This window comes from Festucalex cinctus, chromosome 20, assembly GCF_051991245.1.
Source record: "Festucalex cinctus isolate MCC-2025b chromosome 20, RoL_Fcin_1.0, whole genome shotgun sequence".
NCBI classification, from domain to species: Eukaryota; Metazoa; Chordata; class Actinopteri; order Syngnathiformes; family Syngnathidae; genus Festucalex; species Festucalex cinctus.
In genome coordinates, this window is record NC_135430.1 from 20,601,027 (window position 1) to 20,625,689 (window position 24,663).

Genomic DNA, 24,663 nt, shown 5'->3' on the forward strand with positions numbered 1-24,663 from the left:
AACAACAACAAAAAGTTTTCAGCACTGTTGCGTTTTCCTAACTAAGCATATAAAAACTCAACTTCCCATGATACATTTCGCCACGACTTTGTGTAACAACATTTAGTTTCCGGTAGGGAACAAGCTAAGCAACGACAGAGGACGAAGCAAACGAGCAAGGTTGTGTTTTATTTTTGTGTTAACGACATTACAATATTACATTTGACTCTATGTTTGTGAAATTGTAACGCTAAATCGATGAATTTTGAAACGCGGGTTGCTTTTCCATGGCGATGAATGTAAATACGTATTAATCCTATGGGTGTAGTTGAACACGTTAAAAACAGTTAAGTCTTATCTCTGCAGCCACATGCATGAAAAATGAAAGATTGTACTGTATCGTCGTATGTCATTGTCACATATTTTATTATTTTATTTTTGTTTAGCTATAACGTTACAGCAGATATTAAGTGTTTGTTGCCAAACATTGACTCTCGTCTCAAAGTTGGGTATGTGCCTACTACAACTGTTTCTATATTGTAGTCTTGATTGTACAGCTCCATTTCCATTGCTTGGCATTATATATGATGACCTTTACCACTGCAAGTATTGATAATTGTTTTAAATTAATTTTTAGTCCTAATGTGGATGTGGGTTAAGGATCCTAAACCTGCTTCATATGTAAACTTTTGTTGGGGTTTTGCCGCTATTTAAATGTCATTGGAATGAATGATGATGTTACAATGACATTGACAGGTGTCAAACATGTCTGTGGATTGGGTGGGATATGGATACGCAGCGCTGGTGGCATCGGGGGGAGTGATCGGCTATGTGAAAGCAGGTATGTCCAACTTTGATGCGCATACTTGACAAGATGCAGGTGAGGACCTCTTGTGTGTGATTTCTTTCAGGCAGTGTCCCCTCCCTGGCTGCTGGACTCCTGTTTGGGGGTCTAGCAGGTGTTGGCGCCTATCAGATCTCCAATGACCCGAATAATATTTGGGTGTCTCTAGGTTGGGATTTGTATTTTATTATCTGTAAAGTGTTTGTCATTTTTCAATCTTACATGTATGGTATATGTACTGTGGTGTTTTTCCAGCTACATCAGGTGCACTGACAGGTGTCATGGGCAAAAGGTTCTACGGCTCCAGGAAGTTCATGCCTGCTGGCCTAATAGCGGGCGCAAGGTAGCTTGCATCATTACATGAATTTATTTCATTTGTACACTGTCAGTACCCTATTTTATTTTATTTTATTTTTTTGCGTTCCAAGTCTTCTGATGGTGGGGAAACTCAGCATGGCGCTGCTAAACAAACCTCAGCAGTCCTGATGAAGAGAACATCTGGCATCTCTCACGTGCACTCACAAAAATGAAGCGTTCGCGTTCATTTGTATTGTTTATGGTTAAACAGAAAATACTATCCAATAGAAGACATAACGATTGCATATACCAATATGAGTTCAAGTCAATGCTTAATTCCTTGGAGTGTGAATTATATTGTATGTAAAACAAATTTTGTACAAAAAAAGATTGAAATAAAGCTTCAAAATCCAGAGACATTTAAGTGTGATTTCTTTTTTATCATCACTAGTTTGTTTTATTCATTTGTAAAAAAAAAAAAAAAACATAATAAAAAAAAAACAAGTTACAATACATTGTTTAAACTGATGCTTGTTGTTTGCCATTACAAAAAAAATGACTTGTGCCAGCAGGTTACAAAGGTGAATAAAAATGGAGGCAATGTCAACGAGGTGCAAACAATGCTTGATATATAAAATACTTCTACATTATTCTACCTCTGTCTTTTGAAAGCAATTTCCCCCTACAGGCAGTGGAAGATGAACTACCGATTTCCACCGTATTTTGAAGTCCAGTCCACTCTGCCGTGGACGGGCTGGACGGCGGGAGCTCTGGTCATGAGATTGCCAGAAGTCTTCCCCAGAGCGGAGTAGCTGCTTCCTTTCACCACCTGAGTTTTGTCTGTCCTCTTCTTCCAAGCCTCATAATCTGGAAGAAAGACGTCAATACATGCAGCCAAACGTCAGAAGGACTACTCGGGAAATCAGAACGAATGTTTTCTATCATCGACGACTAATTAAATCACAGGACCAGCTGTGTAGAAAACGGCAATACCTTCGTTAGTGTCACTCACAGATGAGTTGGACTTTGGTTTTGGACATTTTGTTTGCTCTTTTTTAATTTCAGGAGAAGAGGAAGGATTGACTGAAAGAAGAAGTGAGTTGAAATGTGCATGCACATGCTCAGAAGCAGAAAGTTTCAAACAAGACAAAGCAAGAAGGTTTCCCATACACAGCCCAGCTTAAGTCTGTTGATTAGAAACACCTGAAAGGAGCGTTTACCTGAGTGATGGCCGGCTAACGGAGCCAGCTGGATTCTCTGTCCCACGGAGCCAACCTCTTTCTTTTGGAATGAAGGGATGTAGCCGGTGGACAGGTTATACTTGGTGCTCACAAAATTCCCTGAAAAGGAAGGAAGGAAGAAAAAAAAAAAAAAAAGGTAAGCTGCCCATTATCCCAATCAAAAAAACAATCCTGCTAAGCTAACTCTTTTCAGTCATTCAGTCATGGAGCAAAAGGAACTCCTTGCTAACTTTTCTGATCTGTTTTGAAATCACCAAATATAATCCCGTTCACAACACTTAAATCCAACTAACAACTTGTACATTCCAGGCAGGCCACTGCATTTTATATCGCACTGAATTTTGTAACGAAAGGTGTCATTACGTCACAGTAATTGAACAAAAAAAAAAGGAACCAATAATTTAATACATGACTAGAATCAACAACACCGTAACTTTCTGAAAGCGCCTTGTGACAGCTAAGGCTGTTTAAAAGCGCAAAATCAATGAATACGACTTGACTATATTAAACCCTATCTGTAGTCAAGTGTGACATGCAACGGCAACAAACGTGAATAATTTTCAAAATAAGAGCATGAACAGGAAGTCCAGTGTTACCTGCCTTAATCTTTCTGTTTTGATAAAACTGTTAGGAATCCCATGTTATGTATACTTACCTATGAATCCCCTTTTGTCCTTTTCCCAATTTTAATTATTTACCGTATGTTTTCATACTTGTTAAAAAAAAAAAAAATCACAAAACACAATCTTGATCTTGTGTGCACATTCAATTGTAAATTTTATTTTTAATTACATACAATATGAATATCATTTGAGTTAGCTGTAAATTATTTTAGATTGATACACTAATAAGTGTATATTTGTATATCTTCATTAAAACGTAAACTAAAGTGGGCCAGTTTGGGCTTTGAAGTGTCTATTTTCAGCCAAACGTGACCATCTATTACTTTAACAAACTACTAATAGAGGGTCCATCTGTCCCAGGTCAAATTTTGATAAAGTAAATTAAAACAGATGAAAAAAAATAAGGCTTTTGACTTATTATTGTAGGATAGAGTACAATTCAGCAAAACATGAAACTACAAGATTATTGACGGCAAATTTTGGCTCAACAGCATTTCTTCCACTTCACACAGAATTTTCTAGAGAACCAAATTCATTATTTTCAAATGATTTCCTTACAGAATTTGTCAATCTTAGCTGTATTGATTTGAAACAAATACTGTCGTGTGGATGAATGGAATTTGTGTGTGAATGCATAATTATGCAACAGCCAGTGCAGATCCAGTCAGACAAGTAAGGACAAGTGACTGAAGTCCTTCAACATTTAAGAACTCCGCCAGTGGTTAGATGGTTATCAGTCTAATTGGTCAAATTTCAAAATTCTTCAGTTTAACTGTGTATTTAAACTCATGCCTCCCCTTACAGCTTTTACCTGCTGAAATCGTTCACATTTCAATACATAAAGCTTGTCGCCACCGTGCTGGTTGTTAGTTCATCTCAGTTAACTTTCATCTCATAACTGACTAAAGAAATCACCTGTTACAACTTAAAATAATAAAAATAACAGGCGAACAGAAGCTAAACAAACACTGCTGCGTTTCGGCGTACGAGTGCGACAAATGAGCAAAAGGGTGGCAAAGGTTGGGAGCTCTTCAAGGAGATCCGACCGCCTTAATCTAATGAATAAGAAATGGGGATGGAGAGAACGAGGTGAGCACAAGAAAGCTGCGAAGGAGCAGGCACAGCGGGGAGCGATATTGTGTGGCTTGTCTGCATGACAAACGAATTGTCGAGAGCTCTAAAGTCGCAGACACTTTATCCTGATAACGTTTTTGTTTGTTTTTTCCCCCCCCATCGGCCCTGGTAACCACAGCTGGGGAGACATTAGCTGCATCATTAGGGCCTCTTTGTGACGAAGGGTGCACTGAAAGCAAAGCCTTACCTGGGTTGGCTCTATTGACGGTTAATCCTGCTCCGATGGGAACGAGTGGCTTGTTGACAGCGTTGGACGAGTTCTCCCACAAGTCCCGTAACGTCATACCGCTCAACGCCTTTTCACCCGACGTTGCCTGAGTCTTGCCGATCAAACCTTGAACAACAGACACGCGCTATCAAGCAATTTGCCGCGTCGGATTCTTGCGTGGTTTGGAGTGAGCCAGTCGTACCGGGCAGGTATCTCGATTGGCTGAGATAATGCTGGCGTGCCGCAGATCCTGGGAAGTTGGGGTCACCCGGGCCAGCCTTAATATTGTTAGGTAGTTTTGTAATCGTGCTGAAGGAATATAGAGGTTTAAGCTCCCTGGCCCTGCATGAAAGAAAACGTTTTTATTTGATGAACTCATAAATGACTTGATTTGTAATCCATTTCCGGACCTGTTTAGATATTTGTGTAATATAATTTTTCCCAAACACTTATTTTATGTGGTTTCCAGCCTGTTTAACTATTACATTAGGTTATCTCAGTGCTTCTCAATTATTTTCTGTCATGCCCCCCAGTAAAAGAAAACATCTCATGCTAAACCACGTGACTATAAATAGTATCGTTTGTCTATAAAATTGTTATAAGCACACCTCTGCATAACACCGTATCCTTATTAATGTATAAGAGATTTAAAAAAACAAAGAAGAGAGAAATATGGATCAACTTACAAAGAATAGCTTTATTAACTGTAACATAAAAGATTTAAAGTGCATCTGAAATAAAAAAAAAATCAATTAAATCCTTAATTAAACTATAAACATTTTTTGAGCGCGCCACTGCCCCCTAATGTAGTGGAGGTGCAATTGCACTTTATTCTAGAACAGTAAAAAAAATAAAAATAAAAAAGCATGTTCCCCGAGGTCCCCCTTGATGGAGCCTCTCGCCCCCCCTGGGGGGCCCGCCCCCGCCCCACTATTTGAGGAGCACTGGGTTATCTTAACAATTAGCATGGCTTCTCCGTCTTCTGTTAATTACTAGCAAACGCAATCCCTTCATGTTGTACGATACTTGGAAGAATTGTAGCTTGCTTGCCACCATGGAGGCATTAATTACTGACTTTTTTTTTTTTTAACCTGTTACGTGTTTAGCCGCACTAGCTAGCCATCTGCAGCTCGTTGCTAGCTATAGCTAGTTGCTGCAGCGTAAACAGCACCCACCTTGGTTCCAAGTGCCGACTACCCTGCGTACGTTTAGCGAAGCTTTTGGAGACAGTATTGTCTTTCAATTATCGGAAAACCATAAAAAAAAAAATCAGTGGTAGTTTTTAAGGTGCCAAATGTGAAACCTCTGATTTCGAGCCTTTGCTCTATAATCTGCAGCTAAACTTTAGCACGTACTGTGGCCGAAGTTTGGAGTTCCTCTCCTCCTCCGAGTTCCCCAAACTGGGTTTCTTGGAGTAAGAAGCAGCCGTGTCAGATTGATCAGGATCATCCAAGCTGTCTGATGTCGTCGCTACCGTCTGCCCCCAGCGGCGTCTTCCGTTTTTCGCCGCACCTGGACCCATTTTGTTTTCATTGCCCTCCGCTGCCGCTTTCTGAGGAAACAGATTGGTTTACGTACAAGAGAGTCAAAGGAAAAGGCGAGCGTCACTCTGCAGATGAATGCGTTTTTCATAGGGTGTATAATTGAAGTTCAAATCGAGGCTCACTACTTGTTTGATGGCGTCTGGTTTGCTCGCAGCTTGAGGCAGAACTATTTGCTGCAGAGGCTGCTGTTGCTGGCTGCTTTGCGGAGACGACTTGGACGGTTTTGCCTCAGAGGATGACTGTTTGGGGTCCACCCTAGAATCTGAGACCTGCTTTTGTATTATCTGTCGGGCTTGGACCTTCTTGGCTTCTTGACTGTGGGGGCGAGGACCCAAGACCTGACCAACCTGGAAGTATGGGTAACGCAGTGCCTAGCAAGAGAAGACGCAGAAACAGTCTGTCAACAAATTTGGCACAATTAACTCGTTTCCTCCCAAAAACGTATAAATATGTTCTATTTGAAATGTTTTATGTCCCAAAGACGTATTTAAAAGTTTTTTGGGTGTGTGTTTTTTTATGCTAGAGCATACAGAAGGCTTTGATGCAGCCTCTCAACTGCAAAGAATAGTTGAAGAAATAGTAGTTATTACACAAACGGCCAACAGGTGGCAGCAGAGCAAAGGAGATCAACCAGGGCCGTGGGGGGTGGGGGCTCATTTTAATTGCTGCAAATCAGAAACAGAAATGGACTTCTTTTTTTTTTTTCCTGATGAAGAAGAGAGTCTAATCTAATCTTTGTTTTGGTAGCTTCCATGTTTTTATATTAATAGAACACAATATTATGTGGGCCTTGCAAAATCAGTCAAAATAGCCAGTAAAACAGCCGTGAGTGAAGGGGGTTGCTCCAGTGAAAATGGCTGCCAGTGAATGAGCTAAGCGTGCTTTTGGACACCGGTGTGTTTACCTGCACAGCGGTGGGTCGTTTTTTGGGATCCCACTGCAGCAGGTCCTTCATCAGAGCAATCGCCTCTTTGCTGGCATTGGGAATGAGCGTCTTCAGTGGGGTGGGCACACATTGAGGGAAGCGAAAGTTCATGGCCGAAGCCAGTTGGTAGCCCTCCGGCCAATCCAGCTGATGGAATACGATCATAATAAAATGACATAGTCAATTCATCCATCTTCTTCAGTAGTTATTCAATTCAAGGTCACAGCTGGGATTAGAGTTTAGCCAAGCTGAATTGTTTGTTCAATATCAATAGAGCATTAAGTAGGAATTAGACCAGGGGTGTCAAACATACGGCCCGCGGGCCGGATCAGGCCCACAAAGGGGTTTAATCCGGCCCGCGAGATGATTTTGAAAAGTTAAAAAAAAATTGTAATGTTGGACTAATTAATCAGCCGGCCACAATCAAAACATATAAATTTGTAATTTCACAAGCAGTCCTCAGATAAGCAATGCAACTTGTACGGGCAATCGTCCTGGATGTCATTTTACACACAACTTAAAGTTATGTTGTTTTTTTAATGATTATTTATTTTTATTTTTTTTTAATCATCGACCAAAAAACGTGTTAAATACCAAAAAAAAAAAATCAATTACTAGTAAGAATTAGCATCCTTTTCACGTCATTAACTGCGCCACATAATGTATTCTGGGAACAATTTTTGTATATGCAAATCAGGTGGATTTAACACGTCTGGAACGTTTACTGGCAAAGTGTTGCCGCGTTCCATTTGCATTTGTGTTATTTTTCAGGAACAATAATTACAGTTGAGCTCAGTAAATTAGGGCTGGCCCATGAAAATCTGCGTATAAATGACGGCAATCGTTTTTTTAAGTTTTATACCGTTGTTTTACCGATACGGCCCACTTGGTAATATATTTTCCTCCATGTGGCCCCTGAGCTAACATGAGTTTGACACCCCTGAATTAGACCAAGTCACACTGATTGGAAAAAAAAAAATCTTACAACTGTGCTTTTAGATTGATTAAAGCGTGCTTCTTTCTTTTCCTCACCTTCTTGACAGTGCCGAGGACTTGGCAGATCTTGAAAATCTCATCGACTTCACTGTTCCCAGGGAAAAGAGGCCTGAGCGTGTAGAGTTCCGCCATGATGCATCCAACAGCCCACAAGTCAATGGGAGAGCTGTAAGTACACGACCGGAGCAGAACCTCTGGCGCTCGGTACCTAAGCGGAGGAAACGTTCTCGGTTCAATACAAGAAAAGACGACTGATTGACAACAAGCAGATGCTCTCACCATCTTGTTGACACGTAGTCCGTATAGGGAGGTTTGGAACGGATCTCCCGAGCCAGTCCAAAATCGGCTATTTTGACCAGTTCCGGGCCCATGCACAACAGGTTTTCCGGCTTCATGTCTCGGTGAAAAAATCCTGGAATCGACATTTTTACATTCTGTAATCGTGGTGAAATTTGTGGCGACACCTCATGAGCAAAAAAGACCTGGACAAAAAGTGAAACAGCAGTGCTGAAGATGAAATGGAAAAATTAGGGGTGTCAAAATCAGTGCATTCATTTTGAGTTCATTTAACGTTCCTTTGACGCCATTAATTTTTTTTTTAACGCGTGATTAATGACCGCCCCTTACTTGGATTTACTTTCCTTATATTTTACAATTTAAAAATATACAGAATTTCACAAATTACTTCATGTTAAAGATTAGCGCTTAATCTGAAAAGAAAAATGGACTGAGCCGTCACCAACATCTTACAAATGCAATTATGCCGTCTAGTGGCAGAAAAATTAAATCAACACAAATCAATATCGTTTTTTTCCCCCCAAGTACAGTACATCTATTTCATTTTAACTCAATTTTATGAATTATTGAGATTACTGTATGAACAACTAAAAGATGCGGCCATATTTTTATTAGTTTAACATTTTTTCCCACTTTTGTGTAAACAAGAATATGAAAACTTTGAAAAAAAATGATTGTACATTTAGAACAGATATAAAATTGTGGATTAATCATGAGTTAATCACTGAAGTCATGCTATTAATTACGATTAAAAATTGTAATGGCCTGACACCCATAGTAAAAATATTAAAATGTTAAAAAAAAAAAGTGTCACCGTAAATTTCAGTACAATTTGTCCAGCTCTTTTTTTTTTTTTGCTTCAATCCATAAACATTTTCCAAACAAACTGCGCTCGTATCATATGCTAAAGTGGAACATCTAAAGTCAAACAAGGTCGACTTACATGTTGTTTCTCAATTAAAAATTCATATAATTAAAAGTTCAACTTGTGGTTAAATTAAATCTCTTGAGATGTTCAACTTTGGATGTTCCGCTGTACATAGATCCTAAATCGAGTTGGTGTACAGATTCTAACAAATGCAACTCCACAACTGTCAGTCCAAGAAAGGGCGAAAGAGCATAAGGCGACTTACCATGTTTATGTACAAAAGCCAAGCCAGCTAACACTTGAAACATGATGTTCCTCAGTTCATTCTCTGAGAACATCTTATTCTCTCTAACACGAAGCCAAAGACAACAACAACAAAAAAGGAAGAAAAACGGGACATCAAACAAACAGGCCAGAGTCAAGAAAGAGTCATGCAAAACAGATGTGTGGAAACATGAAAGTACTATCAAGTTGTGATGGTTTTTGTTGTTTAGACTGTCAAAAGGCGTCCACCAACTACTGTAAAGGAAATAGGCAAAAGTTATGGAAATCAAAGCGGCAATGGTGACGTCATAAAATACAAGATTCCATCCAGCAATCAACAATTTTTTTTTACCCAGCGGAAGCTCGTTTTCCATTGGACGTATCACTACCCCAAATAATTGAGCAATAAAATCTGAGAGGGAATCTTGCAGTGTGAGGTCAGCCATTTTGCAAGACCGCAACGCACCTACCATGTTTGTGAACAAATGACAGGCCTTGCAATATCTGAAAGCTTATGTTTCTTAGCACTGATTCGGGGAATAATTTCCGTCTGGAAACAAAAAAATTCAAAGAAGCCCTTTTATTTTTGGAACGATGCAAATCGAAAGCGGCGATAATGTGCAGCCAAATTCCAGTTATATCGTATATCGTATGTCCTCAGGGCATTTGAATTGTGTAATATTCCTCACCTGTCCTTCATGAGCTGATAGAGGTTCTCCTTCATGTATTCAAATACGAAGTACAGATGATCGTTCTCTCTGATCACTTCCTTCAACTTCACAACGTTTGCATGGTTCAGCTTCTTCAGCGACTGGCAAATCAAAATATATTTATATTATCAAGCTGTTCTTAGTTATTGATCGTCAGGTGCCTCATGACCATACAGTCAGGTTGCAGTAAGTACCTAACAAGCAGGTATCCATAAAATCTCAATAAATTGAATATGATGCACATTTTTTATTTTTTTTAAACGTAAAAACATCCTTACCTTGACCTCTCTTAAGTTCATACATTCCTCCCATGAATAAAACTTCCTCTTCATTCTATGTAAGAAAATTCAACGTTGATATTAATTTGTGTTACGCAGCCAAGGATATGCTCAGCATTTTGTGTTTGTACGGTTAGACAGGTCATCACACCAAGAGGTGTTGTGAATATTATAGCAGCCAAAATATTAGAAATATTACTTTACATGGTCTGTCGGTGCCATTCATAATTCTGTCGGAATTTTTATACAGCTAATTCATTGGAACTCATTATTTGAATGTTTACACTTTATTGAAGTAATGAAAAGTATTAGAAGTTGCTATTTACGCTAAAACCTCTCAGCTGGACGCCTCCTGTTCACACAGCACTCAAAAGAATATCAGAATCGCCTTATGGAATTACAGCGCGTCAATATATTTTCACCCTCTGTGCGCGGCGGCCATTTTCGGGCTTCCCTTTCCACCGCGTTTGCAACCTGACACACCCTCCTCCTCCTCCCCTCTACTTTCACTCCCTTTCACCACGATACATGTATCGTCTTCCATGGTAACCAAACAGTCCAACCGTGGACACATCATTTGGCGAGCTCATGGATTATTGAACCCCGCAGTCACACTGCTGAAACAAAGACAGACGAGCGAGCGCTTTTGTTACCCTTGGTGATGGGCTAAAAGAACATGAGGCGAAGAATCAAAAGTATCATCGTTTTTTTTTAAGGGGGTAAACAGAACGTGTTGCGCCTATTAGTACAAGAAGAAAACAGCAACAACAACAAAAAACTCGGCCTTTAAAATTCTATTTAATTTATAGAGAAAAAAAATATTAAAAATAATTGGCCAATAAATGTATCATCATCCTTACCGTTTAATAGCAACAAGTTCTCCTGATTCGTTGCTCCTCCCCATCAGCACGCTGCCGTAAGTGCCGTCACCCAGCTGCTTCAGGGTGGTGTAGCGGTTCATCGTGTCTCACAATGCTTTCATCAGTTTCTCCAAAACGCTCTCAACTGATTAAAAAAAAAATCAAATCAAATGTTTACATATCTTCTGTCTTCTTCCAGGAGAGTTCATCTGTTCTTTTCCAGGGAAGTTGTTTAAATGAGGCAAAGCTCTGCCATTCCTGTGGTTCAAAACTCATCTTGGAGGAATGGGATGTCGCCACTGGTTAGCAGTCTGCCACAGCGAGCCTATACATGGATTGCACAAAAATAATTTTTGAATCATTAGAGAATAAATCACTCCGGTCTCCTCCCACATTCCAAAGACATGCATGGCAGGTTAATTGGGCGCTCCGAATTGTCCCTAGGTGTGCGTGTGAGTGTGGATGGTTGTTCGTCTCTGTGTGCCCTGCGATTGGTTGGCAACCAGTCCAGGGTGTCCCCTGCCTACTGCCCAGAGCCAGCTGAGATAGGCGCCAGCACCCCCCGCGACCCTTGTGAGGAATAAGCGGTCAAGAAAATGGATGGATGGATAGAGAATAAATCATACAAATTCAAAGACTGCCTCTTGTCCCAGCGACAATGGTGCGTTATGTGTCACGCTAGCGCATGCACACCTTAAAACGGATGACGTAGCAAGCGCTCGGCAGATTTGGCTGACAGGGACGCAAATAGGATGTTACATCACCGCTATGTTTACAGAACTTCAGCATTCTCTTACGCCGCTATTGTTATGGTGCCGAACTAAACTCTGGTCTCACAATGCAAGTTATAATTGAGCAATAATATTTTGTACCAAAATATGAACATTCGCGAGCGAACAAAGTGTACTTTACAAAACGTAGGCACACTAAAGAGAAAGAAGTTGTAATATTGTCTTTGCCTGGACATCAGTGATTAAATATAAAAATGCCAACAAAAGGGCAATTTCAGTATGTGTAAACACTTGTCAAAAATTCAAATATATACTCAGTACTGTAACTACTTTTTCATAATACAGACCTTTATTTTCCACAAAAAAAAGTTAGCTGTCCTCATGCCAATATCACTTAAAAAATTGTAGAATTAAAACTTTACGAATTGTAACTCATAGTTTTATTTATTTATTTATGTATTTATTTTTTAACTCCTTCATACTGCTTAGATAATTACAATTGCATAATAAATGGTACACTGTATGATAATTTGCATTATAATAACTCGATATTAGCCGCCCTAAATATGAGGCTAAAAATCAGTAATGGTAAATTATTTAAAAAATAAAAATAAATCCTAAATAGCAACCCTTGACACCAAGTAAAAATTAGAGAAATATGGTTGTTTTAATAACAAAGTAGAGCTATATACAATAGGTTTTGTATTTTTTTTTTTTTACTACCATTTTCATTTTTCAAGCTGTAACTAAGCAGGAAGGACAGCCGGAGGACAGATGGCCTGCAGTCCACCCTCACATATGGCAACCTGTTGTTAGGAGGATTGAAAGGGAATTAAGATGTATCCGTGCCTGTTCCATGACATTAAGTAGCTAATCAAGGTCAATTGTATTGCAAAACGCACATATGCAAAAAGCAACCGTGGCCAATTCGGCGTCAAAAAGCGATTTTACTAGACGACAGCGCTGATGTAAAAAAAAAAACAACCTTCACCCGGGCTCATTTTACCAAACGATTCTGTTTTTAAACTGATATTAAACATCTACTACGGTGTGGCAGAGGAAAACAAAGAAGAAATTGTGGTTGACACGTTCGCTTTTGACATTCTTCCAAGCCATTCAACAAGTCCACATCTCACATAGAAACGTTGCAAACTCACCGTTCGCGGAGGTGTTGTCCCGTTTCCTGCTTTGTTGTCTGGTGCTGCTGATAGCGACACTTTTTTTTTTTTTCCCATCGAATTCACACAGCGTCTATCACTTGCGATAAGACTTTAGTGCGAGTGTGTTTGTGTGCGCGCGAGCCCGTTTGTGCGCGTGCGCGCGCGCTCCATGGTAACGTACACTCGTTTATACTTCCGGCATAACAACGCAATGCATTGTGGGACTTGTTTTTTTTTTTTTTTTAAGTGACTAGCATGACGTCAAACTACTTCTAAGATAATAATGCTGACATAACTATTTTTTTATCGTATGCTTTTTTTTACTCTTTTTGTTATTACTTGTTTATTACTTGTACTTTTATACATAAAAATGTAATGACACTGTATTCCATCCATATAAATAAATAAAATCTAAATTCATTTAATAAAATAAATAAAAGTACCAACAAGTCACACTATAAAATCGCAAAGAAAAATTCAACTACAAAGTGAACGAAAATATGTTGAAGTGGTAAAAATGATGACTGTAAAAGCAGTTAGCTATTTACATTGCTGTCTGTACTTTTTTTTTTTTTTTCCAAATATACTAGAACTATGCCTGCGCCATTTTCTCTTAATATTAAATTTACCCGCATGCAGGTGAAAATAATTTTGTTTTCAAAATATTACAAAAAAAAATGGCAACAACCAAATTAGCAATTCACAAATTGTATTGGCATTTTTATTATTATTTTTTTACCACTAGAGAGTGCTACATGCTCGGTGAAAAAGCCTGCTCCGTGTCATTCGCAACAGGTCACAATAATTGAAACTTTAGTTGATGTTTCAATCCATCACGTCGTATTTCAAACAAATTAAATAATGCAATGCATCACACAAACCCGCTCGGGGCGAATTTCAAGACACCATGCATATTTAACAATTATTTTACTATTCCCATCATTTTGAATTGGTGGAAGTTCAAAATGTTCAATAAATGCACTCCAAATAAGACCAAAAAAAGAATTGAAGAAGAAAGAGAGCCAATTATCCATGCACATAAGTTGTCTGTGCCTCAGGGTGGTCTTTACATCCTGGGAAAAGAGACAGCTGGGTGTCGGGGGATAATGAGCGGAATGTCTTTCTAAGAGGATTACTTGAGGTCGTTAACGCGCACCACCACTACCGTGTGCCGCATGGTCCAACAAAACCACGACTTGTTCCAGTGTCCAGTCAGGTGGAAAGCAATATTGGTGCATGCGCATTTAACATTGCAAGATGATCTTAAATCATTTTAAACGCCGGAGGGCCGGAGGGGAGATGTTCCACACCGTAGAGCACTTTCCTCCTCATCTTGAAGGGGCTTTCTAGTTCATTTTGGACTTAGCAGACATGAAGACTCGACCTGCTGGGATCGGGAATGTCAACGCCGACTGGATGGGCTCGCTGCCCCCCAAGCTTAGTGTCATGCCACTCAAACATCTCGCGGTTCCAGGTGAGCCACCCCCTCAATAAAACTTGGCTGTCGTCAACACTGGTGGCAATTCCGTGCGGCAATACAAAGCCATGTGTTATATTTGTATAAATGCAATGCATAAACAGCAGTATGACGTGACATTCACTAGCCAAAACATTAGGTACACATGCACAAGCTGCATGGTGAGATGCAAGAGCTGTTTGAAAAATTATGCATCACTAAACTAAATAAATGCCATCATCTTCAGCACTTGTTTTTCTTTTTTGTAGGCTCTCATGACTCGTTCACCTACTGGGTGGATGTGCATGCGCCCGTAGGCCCTGATCAAAAGGTCTACGTCAAGTACCTGGCTACCATGTTTAGCGTTTTAGCCAAGAAGGTCATGGTGAAGTGGTCCATGACCCAGGTACACAAGTCTGCATTTCAGCCTGGATTCTCTCTCGCAGCGGACGCAGTGCAGTCGGCTGTAACACGCTTTGCGCCCCGGTCGTATTTCCAATACAGAACCTGACGTTCAAGGAGCAGCTGGATGCAGGTATCCGCTACTTTGACCTCAGGGTCTCTTCGAAACCAGGCGAGCCAGGGCTTGAGATCTTCTTCATCCATGGCCTGTTTGGACACAAGGTGGGCAAAGGAGAAAGGTACATTTCATATAGTAAATGCCTTCTTGCACACAGTTATCCTTGATAGCAAAATTGTTTGTTGGGGTTGAGGTCGGGGTTCTATGGGAGCCAGTCAAGTTCTTCTGTTTACTTATGTGGGATTCCTCTTTTTGACATATGAATGAAATTAATTCTCTAACATTAAAGGTGAGAGATGGTCTCATAGAAATCAACTCCTTCCTGTGCAAGCACAGTAAAGAGGTGAAGTATTCATTTTTATACTTTTTAAAAGAAAATGTATCATGTATGTGAGTTGTTGCCACCTCGGAGTCAGCGGCTCAACTAATTGATGTTTGTCACAGGTAATCTTCTTGGACTTCAACCACTACTACGCGATGGGCTCGGCGCACCACGAATACCTCATCAAGATGCTCCAGGAAGTTTTTGGCAGTAAACTCTGCAAGAACTGTGAAGTAGAGCTCCTCACTCTGGACTACCTATGGAAAAACAAATACCAGGTCAGGCCCTCACTTACATCAGTAATACAATACAATTGAAATGCTGAAATTGCTGAAATCTGATTGGAATTAGAATTTAGGTTGTAAATATAGGTCGGTGCGTTTGATCGTGTTTAGGCCAGAAGAGAAGGCCTTGCTGGTCCTGACCTACCACCAATAATGCAATAACACAATATTTTGCACACCTTATCATCTTGTGTGTAACCAGTGGTCAGAGAATCCCTGCTGCTGTGACTGTGACATGGGCAGGTGTCATCCCATGAACACGTGCTACAATCCGCCCTGGATATTTATCTTCTTGTTACACTTACCATAGTTCATTTTATTGCAGGTCATACATTAAGATTGATTGATATCATTGCATGTTTCTCACGACATGTATAGATTTGCTTCTTTAGATTTAGTTAAAAAAAAAAAAAAAACATGAGTAATCCAGGGTGGAAAATATACATTTATATTATGGGAATAGCGTCATAATTTTTATTTATTTTTTTTAATTCACAGTGTGAGCCATTTGATTGAAGACTCACTTGACCCTAATCTGTGTCTGATTTAGTTGGCAAGGGAGTGAAAGGAGAGAAGAGCTTGGTACAATAATCAACAGCAGAGGGCAGTATTGACTATAATTATTATCATAAAGTACGGTAAATAAAGATAACTCATTTGGACTTAACTTACATAAACGTTTTGACAGACACAAAACGAACAACATCATTGCCTGTGTTCAATGTGTCAAAAAACATAAATAGGCTCACTTTATTTTTGCCTTCTTTCTTCTATTTCTCTCTTTCATTTTATTTTCTCGCTCCTCGATAAACTAAAGTTGAACATACACATCGCCTCTACAGCGCCCTCTCCCGTATGGGTGGCGACAAACACCCATAAGCAAATAAAAAAAAAAAGATCAAATGGGGCGAACTGGCAGTTACAGCTGTTATTTACCTGTCTGTAAACCACTTACTTCATGGGTACAAACTGAAGGGCTATATATATATATATATATATATATATATATATATATATATATATATATATATATATATATATATATTTTTTTTTTTTTTGTTATATGACTCTCCCTAACTGGAGAAATCTGCTAAGTTTTGTAATTTGAAAGCTAGTTGTGCATGCTGGAAATATACTGATTTAATTCCCTACCAGCAATATTCCAAATAAAACACACTCTACAATGAATTCATATTTTTGAATAATTATACAGTAGCACATGGTGCTCTTTGTGGCAAAAACATAATTTTATAAAGCTAACATTTTGTAATGGAGGAAAAAGTCCAATTAAAATCACTTAACATTATGTCACTTGATTTGCATTTCATATGCCATTTTTATTTAGTATAAAGATGTATTTTTGCCAGCTAATTGATCATTGAAAAACAGGAACTGACTCTTGCCTGTGATGTTCAGACTTAATGTTAAACCAAGTCTGTCCCGCAGGTAATCGTTTTCTACCATCATCCGTCAGCTCAGGGCATCCCCGTCATGTGGCCTGGCAACAAGATCCCCGCACCGTGGGCCAACACCACTGAACCCGGCAAGCTCATTCGCGTAAGCGCCTCATCATTTAGTCGACAAACATTCAGACATTCATGTGAATTCAACTTGTCAATTAATGATAGAAAATAGTTAGCATTCAACAACAACAAAACAAACATTTTCTGCCTAGTTCCTAGAAAGCACACTGAAGCAAAGAGCCAAGAAGGGATCGTTCCACGTGTCCCAGGCCATCCTCACGCCCCGGGTCAACACCGTGGCGAGGGGTCTGGTTTGGGGGCTGCGGAATTACTTGGTGGAAAGGTAAGACGTTTGTGATTTCATGGGATATTTGTTTCCCTTCTTCGAATTGGTATTTCATTGATTGCCACCCAGATCACAAGCGTGCAGTCATTGGAGGATCCACTTTTGAGTCTATGTCCAATAGAGGGCAGTATAGCATTTTTATTTTATTTTTATTTCTTTTCTTTTTTTTATCGTAGACGCTTGTTATTGCTATGTGCCAGGTTGTATTTATTATTAAGCTTTCTTCTACACTTTCCTATCATCATATCCTATTGGATAATTATTTTAATCAATTTATAAATTGATTATTAAAGGGATACTTTACTTATTTAGCCATCTTTGGCAGTCAAACATTATTTGTCTATAATTAATTTGATACTTTCATTACTTTTCACATACAATTAGTACCTTTAAAAACACATTTTGCAATTTGCTGTCGACTGAAAATGACATCACAAGGGCTCAGGTAACCAATCACAGGTCAGCTTGTGAATCTCACATGACCAAACCTAGAAAACATGGGAGCTGTGATTGGTTATCTGAGCCCTTGTGATGTCATTTTCAGTTGACAGCAAGTTGCAAAATGTGTTTTTAAAGGTACTAATTGTATGTGAAAAATAATTAAAGTATCAAATTAATTATAGACAAAATATTAACTTTTTATTGCTATAATGGGCTAAATAAGTAAAGTATCCCTTTAATGAGTTAGTTTGTTTTTTTCCGACATAGATGGACTGAATTAGTTGCACAATATTCATATAGTCATTCACTGACGCTAAAAAAGTAAATGGAGAAACGAGTTGTAACACTTTTCCATCTTATTGTTCACATTTAAAAAGGAAAAGCCAGTCATGTTTCCGGAACGGACGCTCTGGTGAGATACAACTTTTAATTTGGCACCTCTGAGGAAACGGGATTGTTTATCGCCATTAGACAAACACGCCGACTTCCTGGTTTTGTTCTGCCAGCCAAATGTTTGAGAGAAAATGGCGTCTGACGTGCCAGAGTCACGCTTTGTGTGTGCGTGTCTGTGGGAGTGGGAGGAGTAGATATTTTCGACAGGTTTTCATTCATCTATACCGTTAAATCTATGTTGTTTTTGCTTTAATCTTTGAACCAGAAATCTCCCAGCCATCATGTCCTGGGTGGAGGTCCAGAGGCCGGGGTCGGACGGTGTCAATATCGTAACCTCTGACTTTGTGGAACTCACTGACTTCGCCAACGTTGTCATCAAGCTCAACAACTTGCTGTTGTCCGAACAAGAGCGCAAAGCAAGATGACAACAACTGGACAAAAGTGTGCCAACTGATACCGCACGAGGGCTGTTACACATGGATTTTGGTTGGTGGTGGTGGTTGTTGTTGTTGTTGTTGTGGTTCTTGGAATACCTGCAGTTGATTTGCGATTGTGCTCAGGCCAAATGTTGTGCTGCCATTTTGTGCATCAGTAGCTTTTAGAAAGCTTTTATGAGTGTGTCAAATGTCCCCATCCCCACCGATAGCGACCAAATATTTAAAGGGGGAGTTTGTTTTTAAAAAAAAAAATTTATTTATTTATTTTTTTTTTTTTTGGGTCATTTATTAAAACCTTCAGACTAAACCTGACAGCAGTACTTTAGTAACTTGATATGGAGAGGCGAAAAATCATCTCTCTCTGTCGCCATTTTATACTATTTTTAATAAATCACAGCATCCGAGAAAAAAACAAAAAAAAACAACAAAAAACAACCAGAGACAGATTTCGTATTACTGTACATACAGTATCGTGGCAGTGTCTTCATTCCTGTGGTTTGAGAAAGGGAAGACAGTGGGAAGGGATTCGAGGAATTCTGAAAGACAGGAAGAAGCAAAAAAAAAAAAAAAAGAACAAATAAAAGATGTACCTTGAGGGGCAATTCTCAACAGCTGTCCTCCCCGCCTCCACAGTGGAAAAGAACAGAAAGTTCCAAATGCTTTCATATCAGCTCGTGGCCAAGCCGCATGCAGCTGAGCAAAGTCATCAAAAGTCACCGGCGCGAGCATTTTAATTGTGGAGTAATTACGCATTCCACGGCAGGCGAGTGGGAGGAGCTCGGATTGATGCAGAATTCCTCTGTTGTTTGCATTGGTCCTTGCACATGCTTTTTTTTTTTTTCCCACCTATTGGACAGTATCAGCTCACGTCCCATGTTTAAAAACAAAACAAAACAATGAACTTCCAGTTAAATTAGCCGTCCAATAGAAATATCGTGTATGTTCCAAAGTTGGCCTATGTACATTTCCACCAAAAGATTTCATCAGTGACGCTGGTTGACTTCCAAGTTATTCTACTTTCAACGCAATAAAGATTGGAATGCAAAATACAGTAGTCTGGTCAAGGCTCAAATTTCCCCATCATAAAACATTTAACTGCACAGGAAACATTTTAGGCAACATTGTAACATTCCGAACTTTCATCAAATATAACGAGGACTTAAATATAACCATAACAAAAATGAAATAAAAACAAAACTACTCATTCATGACCAAACAACTAATGGACAGAAATCAAGTTTTTCCGCATACAATTTACACTTGGAAGAGAGTATAATATTCAGAATAATTTTACTCAAAGTATAATGTGGAAGAGAAAATTTGCCTATAATATGAAAAAAAAAAAGGTGACATTTTGACTATATTTTACTTTTTTTTTTTTTTTTTTTTTATGTGTTACACAACGGTTGAGGAACAAACCCATAACCTTCATCTTGGGAGATTGCCACTCTACCACCTGAGCTATGCCACTCCTACTGTTTGCTTATATCCAAAAGGAGACGTCGATTCCAGCTGACGAGCGATATAATAACACTCAGCAGGAGCTGCATGGCTCAGGAAGTAGATTGGCTGTCTCAAAACATGAAGTTGTGGGTTTGTTCTTTAACCCTTGAGTGACTTTTTTTTTTTTTTTTTTTAACTTTCTTCCTGTTTAGAGTGGGAACAAATAGACTCTGTTTAAAGTCAAATTTACTGTGTACAATATAATCAACAACTACTGGACACCACTCCTTTGGGTTTGTACACTTTGACTGACTTCAAAGATGGCTCTGGGCCTGGATTCGCATTTTTTTGCATTTCATTGAGAATATTGTCACACACGTGCTGTAATCTCCGCGCGTCGAAATAAAGACAAACGGCCGCAAGCTTGTGAGGACGTCTGATTTGTCAACCAAATACGTGTCAACATCACTTTGCCAACAAAAGTGTGTGAACTGCAGTGACCGCCAACACCTCCACGGCACCAACTAAAAAAAAAAAAAACCTGCATGGCGCCAACTGATGTCACATCCATTACGCACAGATTTGTTCCCATGGTCGCTGCAGTATTTAAACAGCTGGGAAAACAAAACAAAAGTGTACCTAATAAGGATTTTGCTCAGCGGGCGTTGATGCTGCATCAGAAAATGTTGAGCCTAAATCCACAATTTCAAGATCATTACAAAATTATTGTGAATAGAAGATTACTAAATCCGGCATTAATCTGGCAAACCCACTGAGATGAAGCATATTTCCCTCGATTTGAATTTTATGTTTAAGACTTTGTTTATATGAACATAAAAATGTGGTCTTTTGCTATCTAAAATTGGATTGGTTTTCAATCACCGGGTGGAACTGCTTTCCAAGAATAAATCCCGGCAGTTACGGCGGAGCCTCCTGAGGTCACATGGGGATCGTGAAACTCACTCGGAAAATGTGTCCAATCATACGCTGTGTGTTTGTGTGGGTGATGTCAGCTCCCAAGAAGCCACCGCAGTGGAAATGGTTTAAGTAGCTTATGGAAACACTTGAAATTAAATTAAAAATGAGGGTAAACTGTAAGGAATATCCCACTGACAGCTCTTTGCAGTAGATCGCTCTTCAAGGAATGAATTGAAATGCATGTTATGTGCCCTTAATTGTATTGTCTATAAATGTAAAGTCTTTTGCATTCCGCATTCCGAGAGTAGAAGGAGCTGTTTAACTCATTTGCTCCCAATAACGTGTAAATACGTTTTTTTTGTTTTTATGTAAGTGTCCCAAAGACGTATTTATCCGTTTTTGGGTTGTTTTTGTTTGTTTTTTTATGCTAGAGCATACAGAAGGCTTTGATGCAGCCTCTCAGCTGCAAAAAAAATGGTTGCAGAAATGGTAGTTATTACACAAACGGCCAGCAGGTGGCAGCAGAGAAAAGGGCCATCGAGAAAAAAAAGCTAAATTACTTAGAATTGCTGCAAAACGGAAGCAGATAGAAACATACTTTTTTTCCTGACGAAAGAAGAGACTTTAATCTTTCTTTTGGTAGGTTCCATGCTTTTATAGCAATTGAACACAATATTCTGTGGGCCTTGCAAAATCAGTCCAAATCCAGTAAAACGGCCGGGAGCGAACGGGATTGCGAAATGTGAAAATGGCGGCGAGTGAATGAGTTAAGGGTTAAGGTTTCGTTTTGGGGTTTGTGTGACACCACAGTACGTTTTTTTTTTTAAGACTACGCTTATCATTTTCGTCACGTACGCTTCACTCGAACTGCAGAACAAACACACCCCCCGCGCGACTTCCGATTATTGTCGTAGTCGCGAGTGACTCATTTTGTCGTCTAAGTCGTCCGATAAACGCGTGGCAAAGACAACGCCGGAGCTCGGATGTAGAGCGAGGCGAATGAAGTCGAGACATGACAAGACGCGCTTGAGATTTTTCAGATGCTGTTCATAGCTTTTAGCAAAGACGCTAACGGTTGATTTGACTTGATTGGCGGAAAGGTTCCTCATTAAAGTCGGCACGTGATCAATCCCTTGAGGCTCCTTGCGCTTACATTACATTTGTTTTGTTGTTGTTGTCACTGAATTGATCCGAACAAAACCTGAAATGTAACATTGTAGTCATCCAGTACTGCATTTTCCGTGTAATATGACTATCCAAGTAAGTCTTTGTTGTGAGAGAGGAAGAATGTTGGCCCTTCTTCTTTGTCCCTCACGTCTTTTTTTCTCACCAGCCTCATAATTCAGCAGGCTTCTTTCTCTCTCTCAACTGAAGAGAATGAAAGGTCAAGTTGAGGTGGTCTGTTAGCACCTGCCCATTACGCGGAGGGTGTGCGTCCTCATGTAGTGTGTTTGAAAGACGGCGTGAGTTTGTGTGGGTGGGTTGAGTGTATGTGTGAGAGAGGGAGCGAGATTCCCTCCCCTTGTTCCAGTCCTTCTCCAGCTTGACTTCCAGCTGCTGTCACATTCCTCTACACATCGCGATTGGCTGAGGCGGTCTGTTTTGTTTGTTTGTTTGTTTGTTTTGTTTTTTACTTTTGTGTATCTTTGCAGTGCGTGCCCGTGTGCGTATGCTCGATCTAGGATGGCAAGTCTTTCGCAGGTCGCCCATGCTCCAAAGGGAATGTTTCTGCTGTCAAGGAAAGGATTGTAAACACAGCAAGGACACTTTTTGGGGGGGAGATCCGTGATCTTAAATCTGGATCATCGAGAAGCTGGATTCTGTTTTTCTGCATGATGACAGAAGTGGCCCGTCCGGCTCTAATCATGGTAAGCGCACTTCTGACACATGCGTGTCTGTTTACTTTCCACAGTCCGCTCAGGAATTTACAACAATTTGCACCCAAAGTTGGGTGTTTAATGATTAACGCAAATTGCGCAATGTACTTCTAAATAAGAGGAATGCAGAATCTGTAGAATGTACGACGTTATGGAAGATTAAAGTGGATTACAAAATTGAGCTTCTTATAAAACATAATCAATGACCATTGCTATAACGCTATTAGGCCGTATGATCAATATGTTTCTATAGCGTAAAGTCAGGTTGTATAAGAAACCATATTTGCTATATTTCAAGACTTTATTCCTTTGGTTCATGTGTTCCTGCTTCATTTGACCCCAGTCATGATTCGTAAAAAAACGGATTTAACACTTGTACAGGTAGTTCAAAGCAGTGATCCGTTGAAGTTAATGTTAAAACCAGTGCAACTTGATGGGGGGGGGGTTGATGGTCTGCTGTGTTGACTCAGTACAAGTAGGATTACGTTTATCGCCGGTTGCGCGCCAGACAGAAAACATCTGCTTTGCGGTACGTGCACATCTGAGGTATGTAGTGTATATAATACACGTTGTATATCTCATGAGGATTTATCTGGATTCTAAAATTGTCCCCTTTCCAGACCTACTAATGCCGGCAACATTCACTCTGGTGAAAAATAAAAGGAAACGCATGCAGAATAGCAGTTAAAGGAAAAACAAAATATTCAATGAGGACCAGATGGTTGGACAGTGAGTTGAATATCATCATAAAATAATGGCCTTAGTCATATTTTTATTTTTATTTTTTTTATTTTTTTGGGGCTTGAACATTTCCTGATGATGCTGGCCACTTTTGCAAAAATCCGCTTACTTAAAAAGATCATTTGAGTCATGAAATTAAATAATTAATTTAAATAAATTATTCATCTCAGTTTTTGAGTTTCCTGAAAAAACATGAAATATCACTTGGGCCGTTATTTTACGATAATATCGCTCTAAAAGGCTTGCGAAGCATTTTTGCTCCTATGAGTGCATTTTATTTTGTCAGATGTATTTTTATTTCTTTTATTTTTTGCTAATCTTCCATGCTCTGTCGTCCATTTGTCTCGATTGAATCCAGCACTCCGGGTCCGCTGCCACATGTGACCCGATACGTAAGACATTTTGGGTTATAAATAACCATTCTCGAGTTCCTTCCCGTCTATCTGACATATCCCCCATCCCCGCCCCCCACTCCCAAATCCAAACACGACTTGATCCCTTGCATGCGGGCCTTTAAGGTGATGTGTGGTCTTTGCGAGACACCCCCCACACCCGTGACTTTATATCCAAAGGAGAGATTTCCTCATCCTGAGTCAGCTGCCATCACAATGGGCTCTCTTTCCTGTGAGGATGCTGCGTTTCGGGTCGTAGGTTGTTCGAATTGTTCTCGAAACCAGCAAGCGTGCTTTGAGTTGAGAAAGCAATGTTTATGGAATACGGTGCACCAAACTACATAAACATGAATGTGGTGTAAGTAACTACTGCTTCAGAGCCTTATTTTACGCTTTCCGTCCATCCCAGTCGTGTTGCGAGCTAAACGGAGCGCGCTGTGATGACGAGGGAGGCAAATAAGACCCCTTTGCAACTATAGGACTCACTGGGAGAGGGACTCCATATTAAATAGTATCTGTGATACAATGATGGCTTTGTCAGGTGGGAGGAGGCGAGGGTGATGCTGGAATGCAAAGGGGAGGGGGGGTCTTGTTCCAGACCGACGGAAGAGAAGCATAAAGAAAGGCAAACTATAACAAGTTCTTCAGTTAATGGAACTAGCTGATGAAGC

The 24,663-nt window shown here is 39.7% G+C and overlaps 4 protein-coding genes across 12 annotated transcripts in view; 3 read left to right on the top strand and 1 right to left on the bottom strand.

The window, feature by feature from the left end:
* The first annotated feature begins 75 nt into the window (after nucleotides 1–75).
* tmem14ca (transmembrane protein 14Ca) lies at nucleotides 76–1,539 on the top strand. 3 transcript variants are annotated; one of them, XM_077509039.1, is made up of 6 exons: nucleotides 142–159; nucleotides 426–488; nucleotides 736–820; nucleotides 891–992; nucleotides 1,079–1,166; nucleotides 1,252–1,539. In XM_077509039.1, the coding sequence occupies exons 3-6, from the start codon at nucleotides 745–747 to the stop codon at nucleotides 1,307–1,309; spliced, it is 324 nt and encodes a 107-aa protein (XP_077365165.1). In that variant the 5' UTR covers nucleotides 142–159; nucleotides 426–488; nucleotides 736–744; the 3' UTR covers nucleotides 1,310–1,539. The 3 variants fall into 3 exon arrangements, with proteins under 3 accessions (XP_077365164.1, XP_077365165.1, XP_077365166.1); XM_077509040.1 differs by lacking the exon at nucleotides 142–159 and adding an exon at nucleotides 192–325; XM_077509038.1 differs by lacking the exon at nucleotides 426–488 and having other exon boundaries at nucleotides 76–159.
* Nucleotides 1,425–13,142, bottom strand: mak (male germ cell-associated kinase). Of its 2 annotated transcripts, none has more exons than XM_077509035.1 (15): nucleotides 12,957–13,142; nucleotides 11,069–11,393; nucleotides 10,209–10,263; nucleotides 9,910–10,031; nucleotides 9,691–9,770; nucleotides 8,071–8,203; nucleotides 7,828–7,999; nucleotides 6,775–6,942; nucleotides 5,993–6,241; nucleotides 5,682–5,878; nucleotides 4,529–4,668; nucleotides 4,306–4,452; nucleotides 2,341–2,460; nucleotides 2,114–2,203; nucleotides 1,425–1,987 (listed from the first exon to the last, which is right to left on the bottom strand). In XM_077509035.1, exons 2-15 carry the CDS (start codon nucleotides 11,167–11,169, stop codon nucleotides 1,824–1,826), a joined length of 1,938 nt encoding a protein of 645 aa, XP_077365161.1. In that variant the 5' UTR covers nucleotides 11,170–11,393; nucleotides 12,957–13,142; the 3' UTR covers nucleotides 1,425–1,823. The 2 variants fall into 2 exon arrangements, with proteins under 2 accessions (XP_077365161.1, XP_077365160.1); XM_077509034.1 differs by lacking the exon at nucleotides 9,691–9,770 and adding an exon at nucleotides 9,222–9,304 and having other exon boundaries at nucleotides 1,428–1,987.
* Nucleotides 1,856–18,928, top strand: plcxd2 (phosphatidylinositol-specific phospholipase C, X domain containing 2). 2 transcript variants are annotated; one of them, XM_077509037.1, is made up of 9 exons: nucleotides 1,856–2,497; nucleotides 7,839–7,959; nucleotides 14,685–14,821; nucleotides 14,920–15,039; nucleotides 15,225–15,278; nucleotides 15,380–15,535; nucleotides 16,988–17,098; nucleotides 17,217–17,347; nucleotides 18,450–18,928. In XM_077509037.1, the coding sequence occupies exons 3-9, from the start codon at nucleotides 14,771–14,773 to the stop codon at nucleotides 18,607–18,609; spliced, it is 783 nt and encodes a 260-aa protein (XP_077365163.1). In that variant the 5' UTR covers nucleotides 1,856–2,497; nucleotides 7,839–7,959; nucleotides 14,685–14,770; the 3' UTR covers nucleotides 18,610–18,928. The 2 variants fall into 2 exon arrangements, with proteins under 2 accessions (XP_077365163.1, XP_077365162.1); XM_077509036.1 differs by lacking the exons at nucleotides 1,856–2,497; nucleotides 7,839–7,959 and adding an exon at nucleotides 14,112–14,433.
* Nucleotides 18,929–22,449: 3,521 nt separating this feature from the next.
* Nucleotides 22,450–24,663, top strand: part of phldb2b (pleckstrin homology-like domain, family B, member 2b) — a 36,274-nt gene continuing 34,060 nt past the window's right edge. For 2 of the 5 annotated variants that reach the window (XM_077509011.1, XM_077509012.1), the window contains exon 1: nucleotides 22,457–22,850. In XM_077509011.1, the coding sequence (XP_077365137.1) occupies nucleotides 22,815–22,850 (36 nt within the window). In that variant the 5' untranslated portion in view covers nucleotides 22,457–22,814. Of the gene's footprint in view, nucleotides 22,851–24,663 lie in introns of all 5 variants that reach the window. The other 3 variants (XM_077509016.1, XM_077509013.1, XM_077509015.1) reach the window with 3 other exon arrangements.

What these genes read in the sequence shown, in the direction of transcription:
- mak (XM_077509034.1), bottom strand. Translation starts at nt 11,169, where the DNA reads ATGAACCGCTACACCACCCTGAAGCAGCTGGGTGACGGCACTTACGGC. An exon ending in GGCTTTTGTACATAAACATG is followed by an intron (nt 8,204 to 9,221) that starts GTAAGTCGCCTT and finishes TGTCGATTCCAG; the next exon opens with GATTTTTTCACCGAGACATG. An exon ending in AACGACCCACCGCTGTGCAG is followed by an intron (nt 6,242 to 6,774) that starts GTAAACACACCG and finishes TTCTCTTGCTAG; the next exon opens with GCACTGCGTTACCCATACTT.
- plcxd2 (XM_077509036.1), top strand. Translation starts at nt 14,331, where the DNA reads ATGAAGACTCGACCTGCTGGGATCGGGAATGTCAACGCCGACTGGATG. An exon ending in ATGGCCTGTTTGGACACAAG is followed by an intron (nt 15,040 to 15,224) that starts GTGGGCAAAGGA and finishes CTAACATTAAAG; the next exon opens with GTGAGAGATGGTCTCATAGA. An exon ending in AACCCGGCAAGCTCATTCGC is followed by an intron (nt 17,099 to 17,216) that starts GTAAGCGCCTCA and finishes TTTTCTGCCTAG; the next exon opens with TTCCTAGAAAGCACACTGAA.
- tmem14ca (XM_077509038.1), top strand. Translation starts at nt 745, where the DNA reads ATGTCTGTGGATTGGGTGGGATATGGATACGCAGCGCTGGTGGCATCG. An exon ending in TAATATTTGGGTGTCTCTAG is followed by an intron (nt 993 to 1,078) that starts GTTGGGATTTGT and finishes GTGTTTTTCCAG; the next exon opens with CTACATCAGGTGCACTGACA. An exon ending in GGCCTAATAGCGGGCGCAAG is followed by an intron (nt 1,167 to 1,251) that starts GTAGCTTGCATC and finishes TTGCGTTCCAAG; the next exon opens with TCTTCTGATGGTGGGGAAAC.